The sequence below is a fragment of the Leuresthes tenuis genome, unplaced genomic scaffold (genome assembly GCF_036924035.1).
Source record: "Leuresthes tenuis unplaced genomic scaffold, fLeuTen1.0.hap1 SCAF_2, whole genome shotgun sequence".
In the NCBI taxonomy this organism is placed as follows: domain Eukaryota; kingdom Metazoa; phylum Chordata; class Actinopteri; order Atheriniformes; family Atherinopsidae; genus Leuresthes; species Leuresthes tenuis.
The window spans coordinates 10,807,144-10,826,312 of NW_027325356.1; the positions used below are offsets into that span (position 1 = coordinate 10,807,144).

The window sequence follows — 19,169 nt, forward strand, 5'->3', positions numbered from 1 at the left end:
TATTTCGGATATTTATGTCTCGGTCTCGCGGCAGTCCTGATGAGTCACATGAATTGCCTGATTAAACTGCCTTTCTTTGTATGTTGAAGCATGTAAGCAGAATGCCTTACAATCAGTCAAGCTTTAATTAATGCCATTCATAATGTGGAAGCATGCGTAGGAAGGTTTTTAAAAAAAAAATCTTGGATAGTTCTATGTTTTATTTGTGTGTCTGTATATACTATTTAGAAATATTTAACTTTTTAAAAATGTCTGTATTGTTCCCTGTCTTACTCTCTCCCCCTCCTTCCAGGTGCCTCTAAGGACTTGAGCTGCTGACCCCTTTGCTCCGTTACATCCTAAATCCTGGTGGGATCACAGCTGACCTTTGTTGCGCCCCTCAACCGCTCCTGTTTTCTTTTTCCTCATCCTCCATACCCCTTCCTCCCCTTTCTTAAGCTCCCCTCCCTTCCTCAGTGTCTCCCAGCCTCAGGCTTATTACACAAACCCACTGATGGGAGCAACACAGTAGTTGGCAAAGGATGAAGCAGGTCTGCTCGCCAACACCAGACAGAGGATAGAAGACACAAAAGGACTAGAGAAAGGGGGGAGAGTCACTGAGTGAAAGAGAGAGATACAGAAAGAACAACTTGTGGAGAACGCTAGAGCAAAGCTGTGAAAAATAACAACAATCAAGATGCCACGGCGAAGGAAAGATACAAGTTTCCCCTGAGTGTCATGAGCTAACAACGGGCTCCTCACAAATCTTGAACTCTGGACTTCTTTTCTTTTTTTTTTTTTAACACTCTTCTCCCCTACTCTCACAAAGTAAGTAGTGGAGACACACACTCCTGCTCTCTGGGGCTCCCTGTTAACACCTGCTATGTCTCTGTAAGGCGTGTTAGCCATGCCAGCCAAGGGAAAGTACCTGTTGAATGACCAGGAGCTCAAAAATGAGGCGCTGTACCGCAAATTCTCCTGCATCAGCCAGTATCAGCCACTGGTACTCTTGCTGGGCCTCTCCATGCTGTACTGTGGAGTTCTCCTCATCCTCTTCTTTGCCCTTAGACTGGTGAGTTTTCATTTGTGGAAATACAAATTGTGAATACACTTTGCCTCCACATCACACTTAAGTCGCTCATAACTGTGAAAGTATATCTGTTTTCGTTTAGCTCAAGAAAAGACAGTAGTGAGAGTACAATCTTTTACATCTATAGTATAAATGTACCAGAATTGACTGGCTTATTTTCATCTGCAGTCCTGGGTAGGTTGATTACATATCACATCGCACAATTACACGATAATTAGAAGGAAAAAAAAGCGTACAACTCTGATATAAGTGTATTTGGTTATCTGTAAACTGTTTTTTCATACTTAAAAAACGAGCTAAGAGAAGTGATGCTCCTGAGCTCTGCATGTATGTTCCTTCAGCATAAGTGGCATCTGACCATGAAAGTTGTATAAATAAGTAAAATATCTTTTGTTACACGTGGACACTAGCCCTTGTAATCATAAACAGCAGTAAGCCGCAGTGATGTTAAATGTTTCCCCTCTGATTGATTAAATCATGTTTGATACGCAATCCTAATTTGCACAGACACAGTTTTGACCCATAAACCTATTTAATAACCAACCAAGATGCTCTTGATTAAAAACCTTTATTCTAACAGACATCCCTCTACTAAGATTTCCAATTGCAGATATTCTCATTTATCTCAGAAGGATATTTAAGTTTAGGGATAGCTGGTGCACTTTAGGAGAGCAGCAGTAGTATTCTAAATAGATGTGGCTAGAGGTTTAGTTTGAATCGCTTGGTTCATTGTGAAAACATAAAAATAAAAACACTGTCTTTTACCTCGGCCACTACTTACATAAAGCTTTTAACTCCCCATCACCACCAGTGCAGCTGCTGAGTAGCCTGAATGAAAGAGTTATTGTTTTACCTTATTGAGTGTGGGGCAGGGCAATACTGCAATAGACAGGAAGTCATTCTTATTTTAGTCCCCATTTATAGATTAAAGAAGAGGGCAACTTAGATATGTATTTATATTTCAAATGCAAGAAAAAAACAATGAAAATTAAATTATACAAAAATATACATTTATCCCAGAGGGAGATTATATGAACTTCAGCCCACATTGAGATAGGAGGGCCAGGTCAGAGTGCTCAAAATTATGCTCATCAAGCACATTCTTAGTATTAGATACAGTAAAAAAAAAAAAGTCAAAGCCAGAATGATAGAAATTACATAAATGGGGGATAAACAATGTAGCTGTCAGAATACAGAGAGGATTTTCATGCTTCTGATTTCTGCTGATTGGAGACATGCTGTTGATTTTGGCGCTAAAGCAAGCAGCAGTTCATTGAGTCCGGTCATATACTGAACTGACAGCTTCTGTCAGCATAGATTATATTACTTTCCCTGTTGGAAAAACCAACTTAACCTTCCTTCTATTGTGCTGCTGCAGGCTCTGTGGCACACTCCCTTTTTCTCTTGTGTCATTCCTAGACAATGGCTCCATTCCTCATGTTTACATTTATATATACACACACACACGAACACACAGTTATTGTCTATCTTGCTCATGCATGGACACTAAAACAGTTTTTCATCCTGCTTTATTGTCCATTTAACCAATTACTACCTGAGGCAACATATGAATAAACATACAGAGATGACATTAAATATGCAAAATTCAATTACTCCCTGGTCTGCCACCTGACAGTCAATAACTTAGTGCTTCATGCTCGTTTCTTTCTTTTTTTTTAGATGTCACTCTTGCACACACTGGGTTGAGCCAGAGTTTGAGTTGCCAGGGCTACGGAACAGTTTGGAAAAAATGTTGGAATGGAGCTTGTATAACACAGTTGTTAAATTTAAAAGAGAGGCACAATGTTGTTTAAGGGGTGGCTGCCACAGTCAGAGAGTCTGTGTCCCCTTATATAACCCCTCTTCAGTCATGGATATACAATGAAGAGCATTGTTTAGAGTAAAACTTGACAAACTGATGTTCAAAGTGCATCTTCTAACTCTAGTCTTACATCCTGACTGAATTGAGATCTGGTTTAAGCACACATGGGCAGTCTTTTGTTTGGGTCCTTTTTAATGCCACACACAACATATCCTCCATATGTGCATCTTTTTTGTTTTTTCCCCATTTCGATTTCTTAGCCATTGCAGCTTTTGCTGTCTGCATACATTTTCTAATAATCTCATACTTTTTTCTTTTTTTTTCAATCACTTAGCTTACTGTAAGACACCCTTTTGTTTTCACTTGCCAGTGACAATGCTGTTTCATAGAAACAAAAGATCAAAAGTCCCCCAATAAAAAGAAAAGTAAAATGCAAACATTTTAGAACCAAGGAGTACAGCTGGTTTTAATGGTGTTTTTTTTTTAAATTCATTCCATGGTGTGTCATATGCTGAACTTCTGCTCGTGTAGTTTTATTTCTTGGATTTCTCTTTTCTCTGCCAAAAAGGTTTCATCAAGACATACGGCTACACAGGGAGCTGAGAGTGGTTTAGTTGAGATCTGGTCTTTTCTAGTGCTACCATGGTAACCACAAAGCTCGGCATACAATGCAGCGATGGCCTTCTACGCATGGAGATCTATTAACATTGACTTTGTGCATCTGTCTCACTCTTGAGTGTTCTTTTAACCCCTTGTTCTCTCTCGTGTTCTTCCTCCAACTCCCACTCTTACATCCACTTAAACCAAGACAATTGCACACGAAGCTCACACTTGTTTAAACACTAGTTGCTTCCTTAGCTGCATTTCTGCACAAAATGTATAAACAGATATTCACTCACATGCAATCATTTCCTTTTTCTTTTTTTTTTTTACACGCATTTACAAATGCCCCCTCCATTTCCCTTGTGCTTACCTCTCAGTGTACATTAACTCAATGAGTAAGACGGTGACCTTGAACAAGCAGAACATTATTCAGGGGCAGGTGTGACTAACAAAACTCAGTAATCCTCCATAAGCCTGAGTCTTCAGGTTGAATATCGCTACCTCTCATGTGCATCCAGCTCTGATTCAACTCTTCTTTTTAAGTATAAAGCATAAATTCACAGAAAAATTTGATCAACTTTAATGTGAATTCCACCATATTGACGGATAGATGGGAGCAATTACAGGTTAAAAAGATGTTGCCTAATTTCTGTGCTATTGCTTTTTCACATTTCATTGATATTATTTAGCTAACAATGTTTGAAAAACTGGTTTATAAAACAAGCAACTGTCATTTGTAAAAACTGACATGCACTTTTAATATGACTTGAATTAGTACTCTGTGGAATACCACACCTTAAATTTCCTTCACAGCAATTACAATTCAGTATTTCACATGTCAAACACAGGAAGACTGCCTGAGGATTTTGAAAATATAAACTAAACAAGTCTATATGACAATATGACTGTTATTTGTGTGTTTATTTTTCTCTCCCTGGTTGCTGGTGTAGAGTGCAGAGGAACATTGTGCCTTTGTGAGCGTGGTGAGCGGCAGCCTGCTCGTGTTCCTAGCTGTATTTTTCCTGGTGTGTACAGAGTTGCTCTCACAACGATGGAGGCGTCTGCTCGGCCTTATTGTCTGGGCCACACACCTCATTTTGGGATACACCTTCATCTTCAACCGCCCTATCATCATGCCATGGGACCAGGTACTTCGCCTCTCTGCAGGGCTCAGATTAGGATTATATTTTTGTTGCAACTGCATTTTATAAAATGATTTTCTCAGGCTACATAATCTCTACAAAATCCAGTTTTGTCCAACTACTGCCTAAATAGATGTGATAAAGCCGTAAATGCCACTTTAGTCTTATTAAGAATTATTCTCAAGCTTTTAATCTGTAAATAGGTGCAACAAAATGGTTATTTGAAAGAACTGAATGAGTTTACCTTTACGTTTCTAGGTGCCTTTCTTCCTCTTTATCATCTTCACTGTATACACCATGCTGCCATTCAAGTTGTGGTACGCTGTGGTGCTGAGTGTCATCTCCTCCCTATCGCACCTTGCTGCCCTCACACTGCACCTCACAGTTTACAGCAGTGTGACTACCCCTTACCTTGCCAATCAGGTAAGAGCATTTGAATTAAAAGCTACGGAAGTCTTTTTTATTTTTCTGCACTGCTAACATAATGGCCTGTGTCATGATAAAATATTTATGATTTATGTGGCAAGATTTCTTTTCATATTAGATGTAACCAAAAGAAATAATCAGAGCGAATCACACACATAGAACAAATCATTTAATTTGATGTAAATATGTAGTATTTAGATGTGCTGTCTAAATACTGACAGATAGTGAAGATAAACAGTCATGAATTATTATGTGTATACATACAGTTAAGCAACTAGTGTTCCAATCCAGCAGTGCTACAAAAGTTCAGATGATAGGCCTGTTTGTGTGCGTGTCACAAATGTTTCAGATTTAGCTCTAACATCTGCTACTGTGTTTCTTTCTCTAGCTGCTGTCCAATGCAGTAGTGTTTCTGTGTGGTAATGCAGTGGGAGCCTTTCATAAGGTCCTAATGGAGAAAACACTAAGGCAGACATTCCAAGATACTCTGAGGTGCCTGAGCATGCGGATGAAGCTTGAGATAGAAAAGAGACAACAGGTTTGTATAATACAGTGGCCTTCAAACAGTGGTGCTTTATGAAATGCATATACAAGAGGTGTACTGTGTCACATTGCAAGATTACACACTACTGTGTGTATTATGTGGAGTATTTCAATGCCACTGTTTTCACAGCATTTTCTGTATCATGAAGACCTCATTGAACAGAAACATTACAGACAAATTATGAAAATAGCCCATCAGTAATCATTATCACCATGCTTTTCTTTCATTTATAAGCTACGCCTTTGGCTTCTCTCATGCTGGCTCTCTGCTGGATGTTTTCATTGCGACTAACAAATCCCTCACAAATTAGATTTTCCTGTGATGCCTTTTAAATGAGATGCATATGTGCAGACTTATTTTGACTTTAGAGGCCTTTTTAAGAGCAATTTTCCCATTTTTCCATTTGTTGTGTCTTCGCTTAGTAAAGAACATAAAAGAGGCTGACAGGGAGGCTGCCGTGTTGCCTAGCACGACAGAAAGGGATGATAGAATTATTAACATTTAAACCTACTGTTGTATTTGAAAAGAGGCTGGAAAAAGAGGCTTGCTGTCCTTACTTGTCCAAACTTAGCCAAAAAGAGAAAAAAAATTGATGCAATGACAAATTCATATTGTGTTTCCTTATAAATTTCAGCAGGAAGCGCCCAGTCTGGTCCGCCAAAATGTTTCTTGGCAGGGTTTGAGGGACAAAATGGTATTAAAATTACGTTTACCCACTTTGAAACCACATTTTATGAAATTCTCTGAATTGATTTAAATGCATCTCTCTGCATGCATTTAGTTACTATTTATATTTTCCTTTTGTTTTTTGATGATGTCCCTTTATGAGAGAGAAATTTCTCAAGTCCCGAATATCTTCCAAAGTGAATGAAAGCAGGCGAAACTGCAGCATCATGCACACAAACACATCTTCATGGATGAACAGACTTGCACAAAATACATGGTCCTAGTTGAGTTCCTAACCTTAACCCACACTTTTTTTATTTCAACGTAGCTGTCTCTGCAATTACGTAAAGTATTTACTTCTTTGTAGTATCTCTCAAAATTGATTTTACTCTCTTGAGACCTTGTCTTTAACTCCTTGGAAATGAAAGTGTTGTAACTGCACACATATAAGACTCTGCAGTCTGAAAAAGTAACACTTTTTGTAGTCAACAGGTCAGGCAAGTCACTTATTAAATAAGACACTTTGCATGTGCGATCTTATCTTCTCCCGTCTCCTCTTATCTCATCTCATCTTATCTTAGTTTATCTTAACTTATCTTATGCCAAAAGCATGGGGTACTTTTTGCTCCACTGACATGCAATAGTAAAAAAAAAGTATTCATAATTAGAGCAAAATACATTAATGAGTTATTTCTTCTATATTAGATTCTGAATGCAATTTATTTTCCAGTAGGGCAGTGACCTGAAGTATAAGCAAAAAATAAATAAATACAGAAATGACTTCAAAACAAGAATGTTCTTAGGTGGCCCATTTAGGGTCCAGATTTATACTTCTTTGAAAATCTGTGTAATGAATGTGTGAACAGTGCGGCCCACCTTGACCCTCTCTGCTGACGTAAAGACATATTCATAACCTGAAGGTTGTATTCACAAAAACATCTGTAAGAAATTAGAAATTTGATGGTAATTGTTAAGTGCTGTTCTAAAGTAAACATGTTATCAATGACTTAATGTAATCCATTTACTTCGTAAAAGTGTAACATGCGGAAATAGTTAAAGGCAAATGAAATAGCAATTACTGTCTTATTAAAAAATAAATTACAAACACACAAACATCCCCCTCTCATTTTTCCTCATGTTGTTACACTCCAATACCAAGCTGAGGTCACATGTTGATTCTCACCACATTATTTGTTATTTACATCCAAATTCTAATACTCTTTGAAGTGACCTTACTTGTCAAAACATTTCGTAGGTAAATTTCACAGATCCATCCGTACCCATCCAGTGAAGTCAGATGATGCAACCTTATGCCCTTGCGGTGGTATAAAGGGGGATTAATCATTTCATGAGAAGTCGCCTCTTCAAATCCCTTCCCTAATTAAGCCAAAGAACTTTAAACACTCCTCAGGCCTCTGGCCATTGTCGCAGACTAACTCTAATGCTATTTCTTAGTGAGGTAAAAGCTCTGTGCCAAACCCGCTGTTACACCGTCTGGGAAATGATCTCTTTTGTCATGCATATGAATGTGTGGGCTATGATTTGAATGTATTTGGAACTGCTACACTTTGAAAGCCGTATATAGATAAACTAGTTTCAGTTTTTGGTGTTGTGGAGATTTCTACTAAAATTAATATGACCACTGCATGTGTAGACTACAGCTGTCCCCTAATGTTTGTTCTAAACATTGCTATTGCTATTGCCATTACTTTTCCAGTAGGAACTTATCAGAAAAGAGAAATCTAAATGCTAAAAGGGTTCTGAAAAAATATGAAATTCTGTGAATCTAGTTGTGATTTAATTATGATCTTGCATGATTTAACAAGCATTCCTCCATGTATGATCTTGTATCCTGCAAGACGGGATGGACTCATGTAATATGTGTGTGTGTGTGTGTGTGTGTGAGAGTGAGTGAAAGACAGAAGGGTTGAAGGCTGAACCAAAGCCCTTGAAAAAAATTAATTATACTATTATAAAAGTTTAACAAATAGTTCACTATTTGCTTTAAATTGTGACTAATGGTTGACCAAGAAGAGATTATACTAAAAGCATATAAATGTTCTATCTATTCAAGGTACTGTATGTTGAAATTTAAGCTTTAGTTTTGGATGAATATGCACATTAAATAGATATATATCTATAGCTATATATATAATAATCCTTCATTATTTGAGCTGAACCAAATGTGATCATATGTTGGATCTGGGGCTTTTAGCCCTTTATTCTTTTTCAAGGATTGACCACTTGTCAATATACATTGACTGCAATTTCTACAAGCTTAATTTCCTGGCTCATTGTGATCGCAGTTATATCACTAATATTGTGTGTGTGTGTGTGTGTGTGTATGTGTGTTTCCAGGAAAACCTGCTGCAGTCTGTGCTCCCTGTCTATATCTCCATGAAAATGAAACTGGCCATTATGGAGCGCTTGCAAGACTGTAAAGATAAAGAAGAGCAACAGCGACTGGTCAAAGATAACAACTTCCACAGCCTTTACGTCAAGAGACATGAGAATGTCAGGTACAAGAGCTATAACTTTAAAACACTTTTTTTTCCATTGATAATTAATTAGCCCTTGTAAAGACTCTCTTTATTTTGGACATCTTATTTTGATCTCACAAATATCACTCATGTGAGATGGTGTCATGGTTTATAGCCCTACTTTGTCACATCTTGCCTGAGACAGTTTGCCCTCATCAATCTGTCAACTGATTCTGATCTATACATGTACATTTTAAAGAAAAATGTACATACAGTAAAGTGAATTTCGCCAGAAAATTGGTCATACATACAGGACTTGAACCATAAGCTTGCAACGGTTTCAGAAAAATAAGCAATTTTTTTCAAATGACTAAGTTAAAGTCTGACATTAATCAAGAAGTTGTGATGGAGCCACCAATATCCCTGAGATGAAGTTGTTTCGTGTGGAATAATGAGCTGATATGCCTCCTAGCTGATGTTCAGGACTGATCGAAGAAAGAATCACAAATGTTTGCCACTCATAGAGTGAGTTGAGTGGTGTTGTTATACTGGATCATTTTCATCATGAAATAAAACACCAAGATTTTCCATTTGAATTTAAGTTGGTTCTCTTTATCTAAAATTTCAAAGGATTCACAAGCTCCCACACTTCATTGTACTTTGTCAATTCTTGATATAAATGCTTTTGTAGGAAAAAATTGTATTTGTGCTTCATGAAACAAACAAGGCTCCAAAATGGAAAAAAAACTAACAGTTATCAAGCAGATTTTCCTGACCAGTTCTCATAATGATGGAGATGAGTATGTCTGTTTTGCTTCCAGAGTAGTGACCCAGATAGAGCTGTCCTGTATGAGGGTTTCATTAATTTAACAAGTGCTGACAGATATTGGAGCAGCTTAAACTGAATTGTGGCAGATGGCATACCAGCTGATTTTTTTTCTTATATATATATATATAGATGTAGACCCGATACAGTGCCTGCCTTCCCTCAGTAAATAAACAGTATTTTAGACCACGTCAAATAGATTGCAAACACCCTTCCCCCTGGATTATTTTGATTTTGTTATTTGTGACCCAGAATTAATTTTAATGTGCATATTCTTCCTAAAATAAAGCTTAAATTTCAACATATTGTACATTGTGTACAACATTGGGTACAACATTTATATGCTTTTAGTGGAATTTCTGCTGTTTATTAAGGTGCTTTAATCTGCAACAAAGTTAAAGATTTATAATCAAGAGGCCATTCACAGTATATTACAGTATGTTAATTTAGGATCACAGTAAAAAAAGTGTTGACTGATAGGCTGGGTGCTTTACTGTTTCCCTGTAATTACGTCTGCCAACCCAGTGATTAGCTGTCCTGGTAGTCTCATGAAGCACCTGGCCTTTTTCAGTCAGGTCGAGGAACAGTTCAACATTGTGCAGTATCTCTGTTCTTTCGCTGATTAGGCAGCACCAAAAATCCATTCTCCACTGGAGAAACTCTAATTCTCAGTTTTTCCCAAAGTGGAAATCACAAAAACCTTATCTGTTTGTTGTTGTGTATCGTCCACCTGGCCCTTATTCTGAGTTTCTGTCTGAATTTTCAGTTTTTAATCACAGTTAGTGATGAGTACAGATAAAGTCATTGTAGTGGGTGACTTTAATATTCATGTAGATGTTGCCTAAATATTAACTTTAATTCTATATATAGATTCTATTGGATTTTCTCAAAGTGTTCACAGACCAACTCATCTTAATCATACCCTTGGTCTTGTGCTGACTTATGGCATTGAGAGTGAACAGTTAACAGTGTTCCCTCATCTGACCATTTTTTGATAATCTTTGAGTTTACTTTACTTGACTATACAGCATCTGAGAAGAAATTTACATACAAAAGGTCTATCAAAGAATACTGTAATTAGATTCATGCCATGTGCAAATATCAGAGAGGACAGCTACGTAAAACTCCAGCAAAACTTGACTCTTGATGACAGCACTACAATTTTAATACGTATAACATTTGACAATGTTGCTCCTCTGAAAAGGAAGGTAATCAGACAGAAGAGGTTGGCTCCTTGTTATAATTCACAGCTGTGTGCGTTAAAGCAGACTGCAAGAAAGCTGGAGAGACTGTTGTTCCTCTAATTCAAAAGAGTCTCAATTAGTCTGGAAAGATAGTTTAATAACGTAAACGAAAGCCGTTAGTAAAGCTAGATCAGCTTATTATTTTGTTATTCATCATTGATAGAAGAGAATAAGAAAAATCCCAGGTTTCTTTTCAGCACTGTAGCCAGAGTGACAAAGAGTCTGAGCTCTGTTGCGCCATGTATTCCTTTAACTCTCAGTAGTAATGATTTCTTGAGCTTCTTTACTAGTAAAATTGTTTCGATCGGAGAAAATATTAATGGAATCCTTCCAACTATTACTAGGCTGTGTTGAACTTGATTTGTTTTACACCGCTCTGAGATACTGTATACTCAGATTTAGCTGATGTCTGCATAATTATGCTGAGGAAATAATTAGGCAGTACTTAGTTCCTATCAATACCAATTATCAAAGCCAAACTAAATTTATCCCATCATGTTATAATTTACATTCTTGCATTTATCACACATCTCCAGACAAATCTTCTAATTTAGTGAGATGAGCATGGTGTTCATTGAGGCTCATGTTATCGTAGTTAGGTATACCTCCCATAGAGATCTGCCATGTTTAGACAAAGAGTCATCTGCTATCTTTGGCTTGGACTTTTGCCAAACTTCTAGTGGTTTTCCATTGTAATATTGGGGTCGTTGAAAGGTCAAATAAAATATCACTCTTCCTCTGTAGTTTGCTGAAGGGTAGCTTTAATGATGCGTAGGCTATGATTCAGCATTGAATCAGACAGGCCTTTTAATCAGTCACTGATCTGGTTTACTGGAGGTTAGTAGGAAATGGGCCAGGTGTTGTTGCTGGAAAGATTTCATGTCATATCACAGGCCACAATGTCCACAGTGAATCATAAGGGATTTATGGGGCGACTTGGAGAAAAGAATCCTATTTTTTTTTTCCCAAACATGAGGTACTCAAACAGTGGTCCTTTATATCCTCCAGCTCACTACACACTGGTTGATTAGTGGTGCCATTAAGAGGTTGCTGTAAGTTTCTATAGTTGATTGACTATTTGAAAAAAGTCAAAGCATTTAGGGGAGGAAAACAGGGATGCTCTGCCAGCATTTGTCATTTTTGGGCAGGCGGGTTATGGTAAAAATCAAACATGTGACATACAAGTCATTGGATATATTTTCAGTTCTAATTAGCTGAATATTAATGATATCATTGTTAATAAAATGCCGCAATTCAGATCGGACTGTACAGGTGATAAATATGATGTCTAATACAATGTTTTTGATAGAATCTACAATGAAAACAGATGCAAATCGGATTTCCTTTGTATTTGATGCATGTGTAGAGAGATATATCCAAATCAGCAATGGTGTCCGCATTTTTTTATGAATATGTTTTATTTTACAAGTCAGAAGTTGCATCATTCCTTGATATCTATGTGGTCCATTGTTAGATTCTAAATGACAATTGTTTCTTTCAGTATTCTGTATGCTGACATTGTTGGATTCACCCGTCTGGCCAGTGACTGTTCTCCCAAGGAACTTGTAATTATGCTCAATGAACTGTTTGGCAAGTTTGATCAAATTGCCAAGGTGAGGTATTTCTCGTTTTGCTTATGTCTTCCTCACAGTTGTTAATTAAAGAGTTAAACAACTCGCTTAGATGCCACTGTATCCACTATAATCTGATTATTAGAATAGGTCATGTTAGTGACAGGAAGATTCCTGTTTTAGACCCTTAGCATGGAAAATCTGGGTCTGGGAGTTCAGCAAAGAATCAACCCAGATTGTTGGTATGTTGGGCAGTTTGATGCCAGTTAATGCTTTCTTTAATGCTGGTTTAAAAAAACTAATTTCTGTGTGGATCCCTCTCAATCCTCTCAGGAAAATGAATGCATGCGAATCAAGATCCTGGGCGACTGCTACTACTGTGTGTCTGGGCTGCCTGTGTCACTGCCTAAGCATGCCAAGAACTGTGTCAAGATGGGCCTGGACATGTGTGAAGCCATCAAGTGAGTTATACCAAATACCTATACCTATTCCTAACCTTTGGCTGAAGTAGGGAATTACAACATGGTTGTTTGCATTTGTATAACCAAACGGAATGCAATGTGGTAAATTGAAAAATTGGAAAGCAAGTTATTCTCAGATGTTTCTTATTCTTATGTAATAGAAGGATGTAACCTAAACCTATAATTCAGAAAAATCTGCTACATGTTTTTATGCACTCTTTGATATGCACATTTTTGCAGTACATATTGACACATAGAGACATATACATGTACATATACATGTGGCAACAACAAGCTTTATTTTTGCTTGACCACTTTTTCAGGCAGGTGCGGGAGGCCACAGGGGTAGATATCAACATGAGAGTTGGCGTTCACTCAGGCAACGTGCTCTGCGGGGTGATTGGCCTTCGAAAGTGGCAGTTTGATGTATGGTCTCATGATGTGACTTTGGCCAATCATATGGAGTCAGGAGGCCTTCCAGGGTAAGCAGTTCTACTCTATTTCTATTTGTTGCATAAATCTAATACACATTTAGATTTCATGTTGTTATGTTGTCTTACACAAACAGAGGTTCATGTCTCCTTTTGAACTCTTCAGTATTGTGCAGAGATGTGTTGCTTTTATTTAGTCTGTCTTCACTGCAATGAATTAAGGCTGACATAATAACATGCACTCAGAGCAATTAAAACAACACTACAAACCAAAACCTCCCAAAGGACCATCATGTTGGGTTCAATTATTGGGTCCATGATGAAAGGATTAATTTCAGGACTACGTTAAACTATAGAATGAATAACAAAGGGACTGAATGATGAAGAATCTTACATTTACTATGCCAAATAATTCATTGTTTGTTTCCCTCATATGGCCAGCCGTGTCCATATCACAGAGGCAACTCTGAAACACCTCAACAAGGCTTATGAAGTGGAGGAGGGCAATGGCCACCTCAGGGACCCATACCTAAGAGAGCTCAATGTCCAGACGTATCTAGTCATCGATCCACGGGTATGATCACATATATTTCCTGAGAAATCATTTAAATCACATAACTGCTTGAATGGCCTTTAACAACATACTGTATTTTAAGGACCTCAGACAGTGTTGTTTGTTTTTTCTCTGAAGAAGATCTTTCCTTCTGCACATACGAGAATTAAACAGGGTCTTTTATTTTAGCATTATAAACCAAATGCTAAAGATTATTCTTAATATTTTTGCTTTAAAAAACTCCAAATTTTTCCACTCTACTGTTTACTTGTTTTTATCCCCTGTTCAAGTAAACAAAGAAGCTTATTTTTTATTAATGTCAGAATTTTGGTATTTATGACAGGTATTGCACCATAAACCATATATTCTAGCTATGTTTTTCCACTACAGCAAGTTCTGGAAGACTCTCTGACGTTTCTCCCAAAATTCCTCTAAAACTTGGTGTAGATTCACATTAAAAATGTATTCAGTCGCTGTTAAAACTGAACCGCTTTTCCTGAGTTCCTGAATAACTGTTATGATTGAGAACATACTCAAACTAAGTTATATTTTAAAACTTGCTGTGGACAATGAATGTAAAATGAGCTTTATGTGTCTATATATATATGTATGTCTTTAGTCCAAGGACCCATCACTGAACTCCCGAAATGCACCTAAACCTCGAGTGAATGATGGTTTGAAGATGAGGGCATCTGTGCGTATGACTCGCTACCTTGAATCCTGGGGGGCTGTCAAACCTTTCGCCCATCTCCAAAGCCGAGAGGGCTTTACCCCAGACACCATTGTTAATAATGGCAAGACACGTTTCAAGGTAAGCTGTCAGGACTCAAATCATTCTTTATGTGAATGATTGGGAGTTTTCATTAAGATAGGATAAATGAAAAGCTCTATTGATTTTTGATAGTATGTTATGGGAGAGGCTGATTTCTTTGTTTGAGGTCTTACCTCTGATGCATGCGAGCTGTACAATGTACACCGTATTAAAGAATATGCTCTACTAAAAACTCTTACTTCCAGTCTCACTGATTCCAGCCTCATCTACTTTGACTGTTGGTCCTGATGACAACAGAACGGTTGCCCAGGAAACCCTCCTTACATTTTTTTTTTTTGTTACCAAGACAGCTGTAGGCTTATTTTCTGTCCCACTATGTAGGGTAAATGTGGACAGTCTATTAAAAAGTAGTAAGCTTGCCTGATTATTTCAAAGAATTGTGATTGTCAGAAACTGTGGTTCAACACAGCTTGCAGGATCCAGTGTAATGCCACTCCTTCATGTTGTTGTAGTAACATACATGTACTCCTCAGTGCGCGAATGATAAACCCACTACTACATGCAGTGGGAAAAGCTTTAATTGCCTTATTTTAGTAGATGCACCCACATTTCTTTAAAACACCCTTTTGAAAACACACAACTTTTGGTAGGAAAAAAAACCCAAAGTGATTTCAAGCAAATTTACTGTCTCTGATAAGTGTTGACATTCGAGAGAAATCTATATGAAATCTAATATGAAATGCTCAAAGTTAGGGGATTGAGTATTTCCAAATCAAAATGCTAAAAAAATTTGATTTTTTTTTATCTAGCCTCTAACACTCAAATTATTATGCATTTTTAAAGTGTGAATTTTGTCTCCATTATTTGCAGGACATTCCTTTGCGATCGCCTCCAGGCTCCAAGATCACTGATAGGTAAGACAAGTCTGAGCCACAGAAAGTAGCAACGTAATATGATTCTTATGTTATACTCCGTGCGGATTTATGTGTTTTCAAGCAGATTCACCACAGAATAAAAGAATAAAAATCCTCTTACTCAATGGCATTTCTATTATCATTGCTTCAGAGGGATTGAGTATTAGAGAGCAGCATTCCCTGCCAGGACTTTCCCATCTGTTCACAGGATCTGTATTCATCATCTTACCATCACATTTACTTAATTATATTATGCAATTTAGCTTATCTGGGCTTATAAAAAGGAGTTACAGCTTTTACATGGTCATTACATTATTACAGACTGTCAGCTCAGTACATGTGGTGGTAATCATGGTAACATTTGAGGGCATTGATTTGGTATTTGTTATGTGAGACAACAGGCTTTCCATGGGTTTACATAAGCAACAGTAACAATATGTATACACACAAAGGCCTACATTTATGAGAAAGACAATTTATCAAAGTAAGAGAATATCAATTTAATAGACTATTCATGAATAGTATAACCCCATTTGTGTACTTTCCAGTGTTTAAGTTAGCTGCTTTACACTGTACTATGTCAATAAACAAACCATCACTCTGAGTAAAGCTCCCTGTCCAAAATGTCAGCATGTTCTTGCTGCCTTTTACTTTTGGCTATTCAGCACTGGAATTACATTATTTTGATGTAACACCAAACAAATATGCAGGAATTTAGTGCACTTTCATATTGATTTTAATCAAAAAGCTGTGCCACTAGACTTTCCTTAAAGAAAGAGAGAATATTCCATCCATCCATTTTCTATACCTGCTTAATCTGTTGGTCGAGTCGCGGGGGGGCTGGAGCCTATCCCAGTGGTCATCGGGCGAGAGGCGGGGTACACCCTGGACAGGTCGCCAGTCCATCACAGAAGAGAAAATATTATATGTTATAATTGTATAATTTAAGTATATGTTTTATATGAAGGGAATTTATGTATGTATTTTTATTAATAAGGGAATTATTATATTATAACATTATAATGTTACTACTAATAAAGCTTACATACTAGCCTACATTTTCTGGCCATAATGTGATTTGAGTTGCAACATTATGTTTTGTTAATACAGTTGTTAATACTATGTTTTTTAAGCAGAATATCTGATCAGTTTGTATTTAATTATGAAACTAAATCAAATCTTCTCATCAGTCTCAGACTTGTTGCTCTTATATAACATTCGTATTAGCTAAATGTTAGGCATGTTTTGTCATACTGGCTTGCTCTGCACCGGTCCATTAGGTTTACATTTCAGTAGCTCATATATTTTTTTAATTACCTACAAATGAGATTGGTGAAACTGTGACTATTGAAATGCAGTAGGTTGCTGTGTTGATTAAAATCATAGTGTCAACTTGCATAGTTGTTTGAAAGGTAATGCACCATTTGTTGCTTAAATAGGAAGCTAAGCAGAGAATCTATAGCTAACACTTTCTACAGAGAGAGTCACTGCTTGCCACAACATATAGATGTCGAGGGGTTGAGCAAACTGATGACATTACAGAGAGACTGTGTTGAGCCCAAGCCCCATACAGCGTCAGCCCAGTATAACCCTGACTGCATATGGAGTCATGCTCGACAAGTTGTTGCATGCAAGATTTTCTTTTCAACTCAAACTTTGTTGCACTTTTTCTTTTGTACACGTGATGCACATAGCATTGAGTTCCCAGTCTTATCTCCAGTGATTTACAGTGAGCTTGCAGGCCGTTTGTTTAAGGTTTTAAACTATCTCTTTTGCACACAAATTACAGATAGCAGCTAATAGATGTTTTGAAATAGCTGTTTATCCCTGTTTATCCATTTGCTTGTCCCTTTGTTTACATTCTCACTGAGTAGTACATATCCCCAGAGGGGTTGATGGTAAGGAGGAAATAGTTTTGTTTGTCATAAGTTAGTTAGCTGTCAGCTTAGCCTTTTTTAGTACGTCTGTTCTGCCTTAAACAACGCATTGACAGAACAAAGTGTTATATCTTATAATAAAGTACAGATTGGTGGGCAGGACTGTTCCATACAAACAGTGTGTGCCTGAGTAATGTCATTTGAATTGACAATCTCTGAAATTTTTCATTTCATTCATGTATTCACCGTTTACTAGAGCAGATGTAACAACTGGTAATCACGGGTCATATCTGAGACTGAATTGACAGTGAAATGACTAGGACCCACACATTCTTGATGACATTACACAGAATGTATTGTCCTTGATTAAGAGTAACGGTTGCTCCACTGCCTCAGAACCATATATTTCTCGCTGTCTAGATTTTCAGTTTTACATTACTTCCTTGTGTATTTTAGCTCCCCTCTGCTCACTTGTGATGAATTTGTGTTTGTGTCTTACTATTGAACCCTGACAGCTTTGATGAGTCTCTCGAAGAGCCATTCACCTTGCCCAACCCTCCATTCAGCAGCTATAAGTGAGTGGGGCTTTCATGGCCCACAAGGTCCTCATCCCTGTCAGTGCAGTAGTTCTCAACCTTTTGGCTTATCATTTTAGTCTAACAAGTAGAAGTTTTGTGTTTCTTTACATCCATTCTTTAACTCTTCTACAGCCCCCCAAATTTCTGAGCAGTGTTTTGATCCTCAGGGTGAGAACTACTGTTTTAGTTGAAAGCCTCGCTCTCCCAGCACTAACCTGTTCAGTGGTGAAATATTGTTCTCCAACCAGTATTTCCAACCACTAACTCTTTGTAACAGGACAGCACGTGATCTTAAAATTGCTATAACCTCTGTTTAGGTGACTGACTTATTCCTTCTAACACTGATTACTGGCTGGGGCTTGTGTGCATCTGGGTCTGCATATCTGTGTGAATGTTTCCTTCCTGGTTGAGTAGGGGGTTTCCACGCAGAAGCACGACAGAATCACTTCCACCGAATCCCACAGGGAATATCTAACACAGCTCATTATGCATCCAGCACACTTCCTCTACATTACTTTCTTAAAGGCACAACCGTGTTTCTCTTTTCTCTCTAATGCTCAGGTTGGCATCACCCAAGTTGCCTCCAAACACAGCTAAAATGGGCCTGTGTACCCACACAACCTGATCTGGTTTCCCAGCATCTGTTCTAATCAGGCTGTGTGTTTCAGAGTCTGCCCAGCGGCCTCTTCCTAATAGTCTCTGTGCTCTCTGGTGCAGGATCAAATCCCAGAAGAGTAAGTTTGATGAGGAGCTGCACAATGAGATGACCACAACCATAGATGAACTCAGCAGCAAGTAAGCCCATTCTACAAGTCAAATAACATCTTATGTAGTTTGTTTATATATTAAGTGTATTTAATAAAGTCCTGATAGTAAAATGACATGAAAATATGAAAAATGATTAAATTTGCATTGAAGGGTAAGACAATCTCTGCATTGTTTTCAAGCACTTCACACTTTCAGATACACCCATACCATTGTTAAGGCAGGGATTTGCTTGCTGTCGTATGATTGATAGTTTATAAAATTCTTGAAATTTAAGCACAGCTTTGTGGTAAATTCCGTATTTTCCAAATACGGTTGAAGCTCAAGTGAACAATACCAAGTAGAATTTCACAGCAATTGCTTTAGAGTGAGTGATGTAGGTCCGTTGGTTTGTAAAAAGATTAAAATATACAATGCTCCCCAAA

General features: G+C 37.6%; 1 protein-coding gene across 3 annotated transcripts in view; it reads left to right on the plus strand.

The window, feature by feature from the left end:
• adcy7 (adenylate cyclase 7) overlaps nucleotides 1–19,169 on the plus strand; it is a 102,282-nt gene that overhangs the window by 28,336 nt on the left and 54,777 nt on the right. For 2 of the 3 annotated variants that reach the window (XR_011914922.1, XM_072380175.1), the window contains exons 2-14: nucleotides 293–1,051; nucleotides 4,445–4,642; nucleotides 4,895–5,059; nucleotides 5,451–5,600; nucleotides 8,631–8,791; nucleotides 12,324–12,435; nucleotides 12,727–12,854; nucleotides 13,178–13,336; nucleotides 13,727–13,859; nucleotides 14,458–14,649; nucleotides 15,481–15,524; nucleotides 17,917–17,976; nucleotides 18,697–18,774. Coding sequence is in view for 1 of the 3 variants with exons in the window: in XM_072380175.1 (XP_072236276.1) it covers nucleotides 887–1,051; nucleotides 4,445–4,642; nucleotides 4,895–5,059; nucleotides 5,451–5,600; nucleotides 8,631–8,791; nucleotides 12,324–12,435; nucleotides 12,727–12,854; nucleotides 13,178–13,336; nucleotides 13,727–13,859; nucleotides 14,458–14,649; nucleotides 15,481–15,524; nucleotides 17,917–17,976; nucleotides 18,697–18,774 (1,745 nt within the window). In the remaining 2 variants the exon portion in view is untranslated. The remainder of the gene's footprint in view (nucleotides 1–292; nucleotides 1,052–4,444; nucleotides 4,643–4,894; nucleotides 5,060–5,450; nucleotides 5,601–8,630; nucleotides 8,792–12,323; nucleotides 12,436–12,726; nucleotides 12,855–13,177; nucleotides 13,337–13,726; nucleotides 13,860–14,457; nucleotides 14,650–15,480; nucleotides 15,525–17,916; nucleotides 17,977–18,696; nucleotides 18,775–19,169) is intronic. The other variant, XR_011914923.1, reaches the window with a different exon arrangement.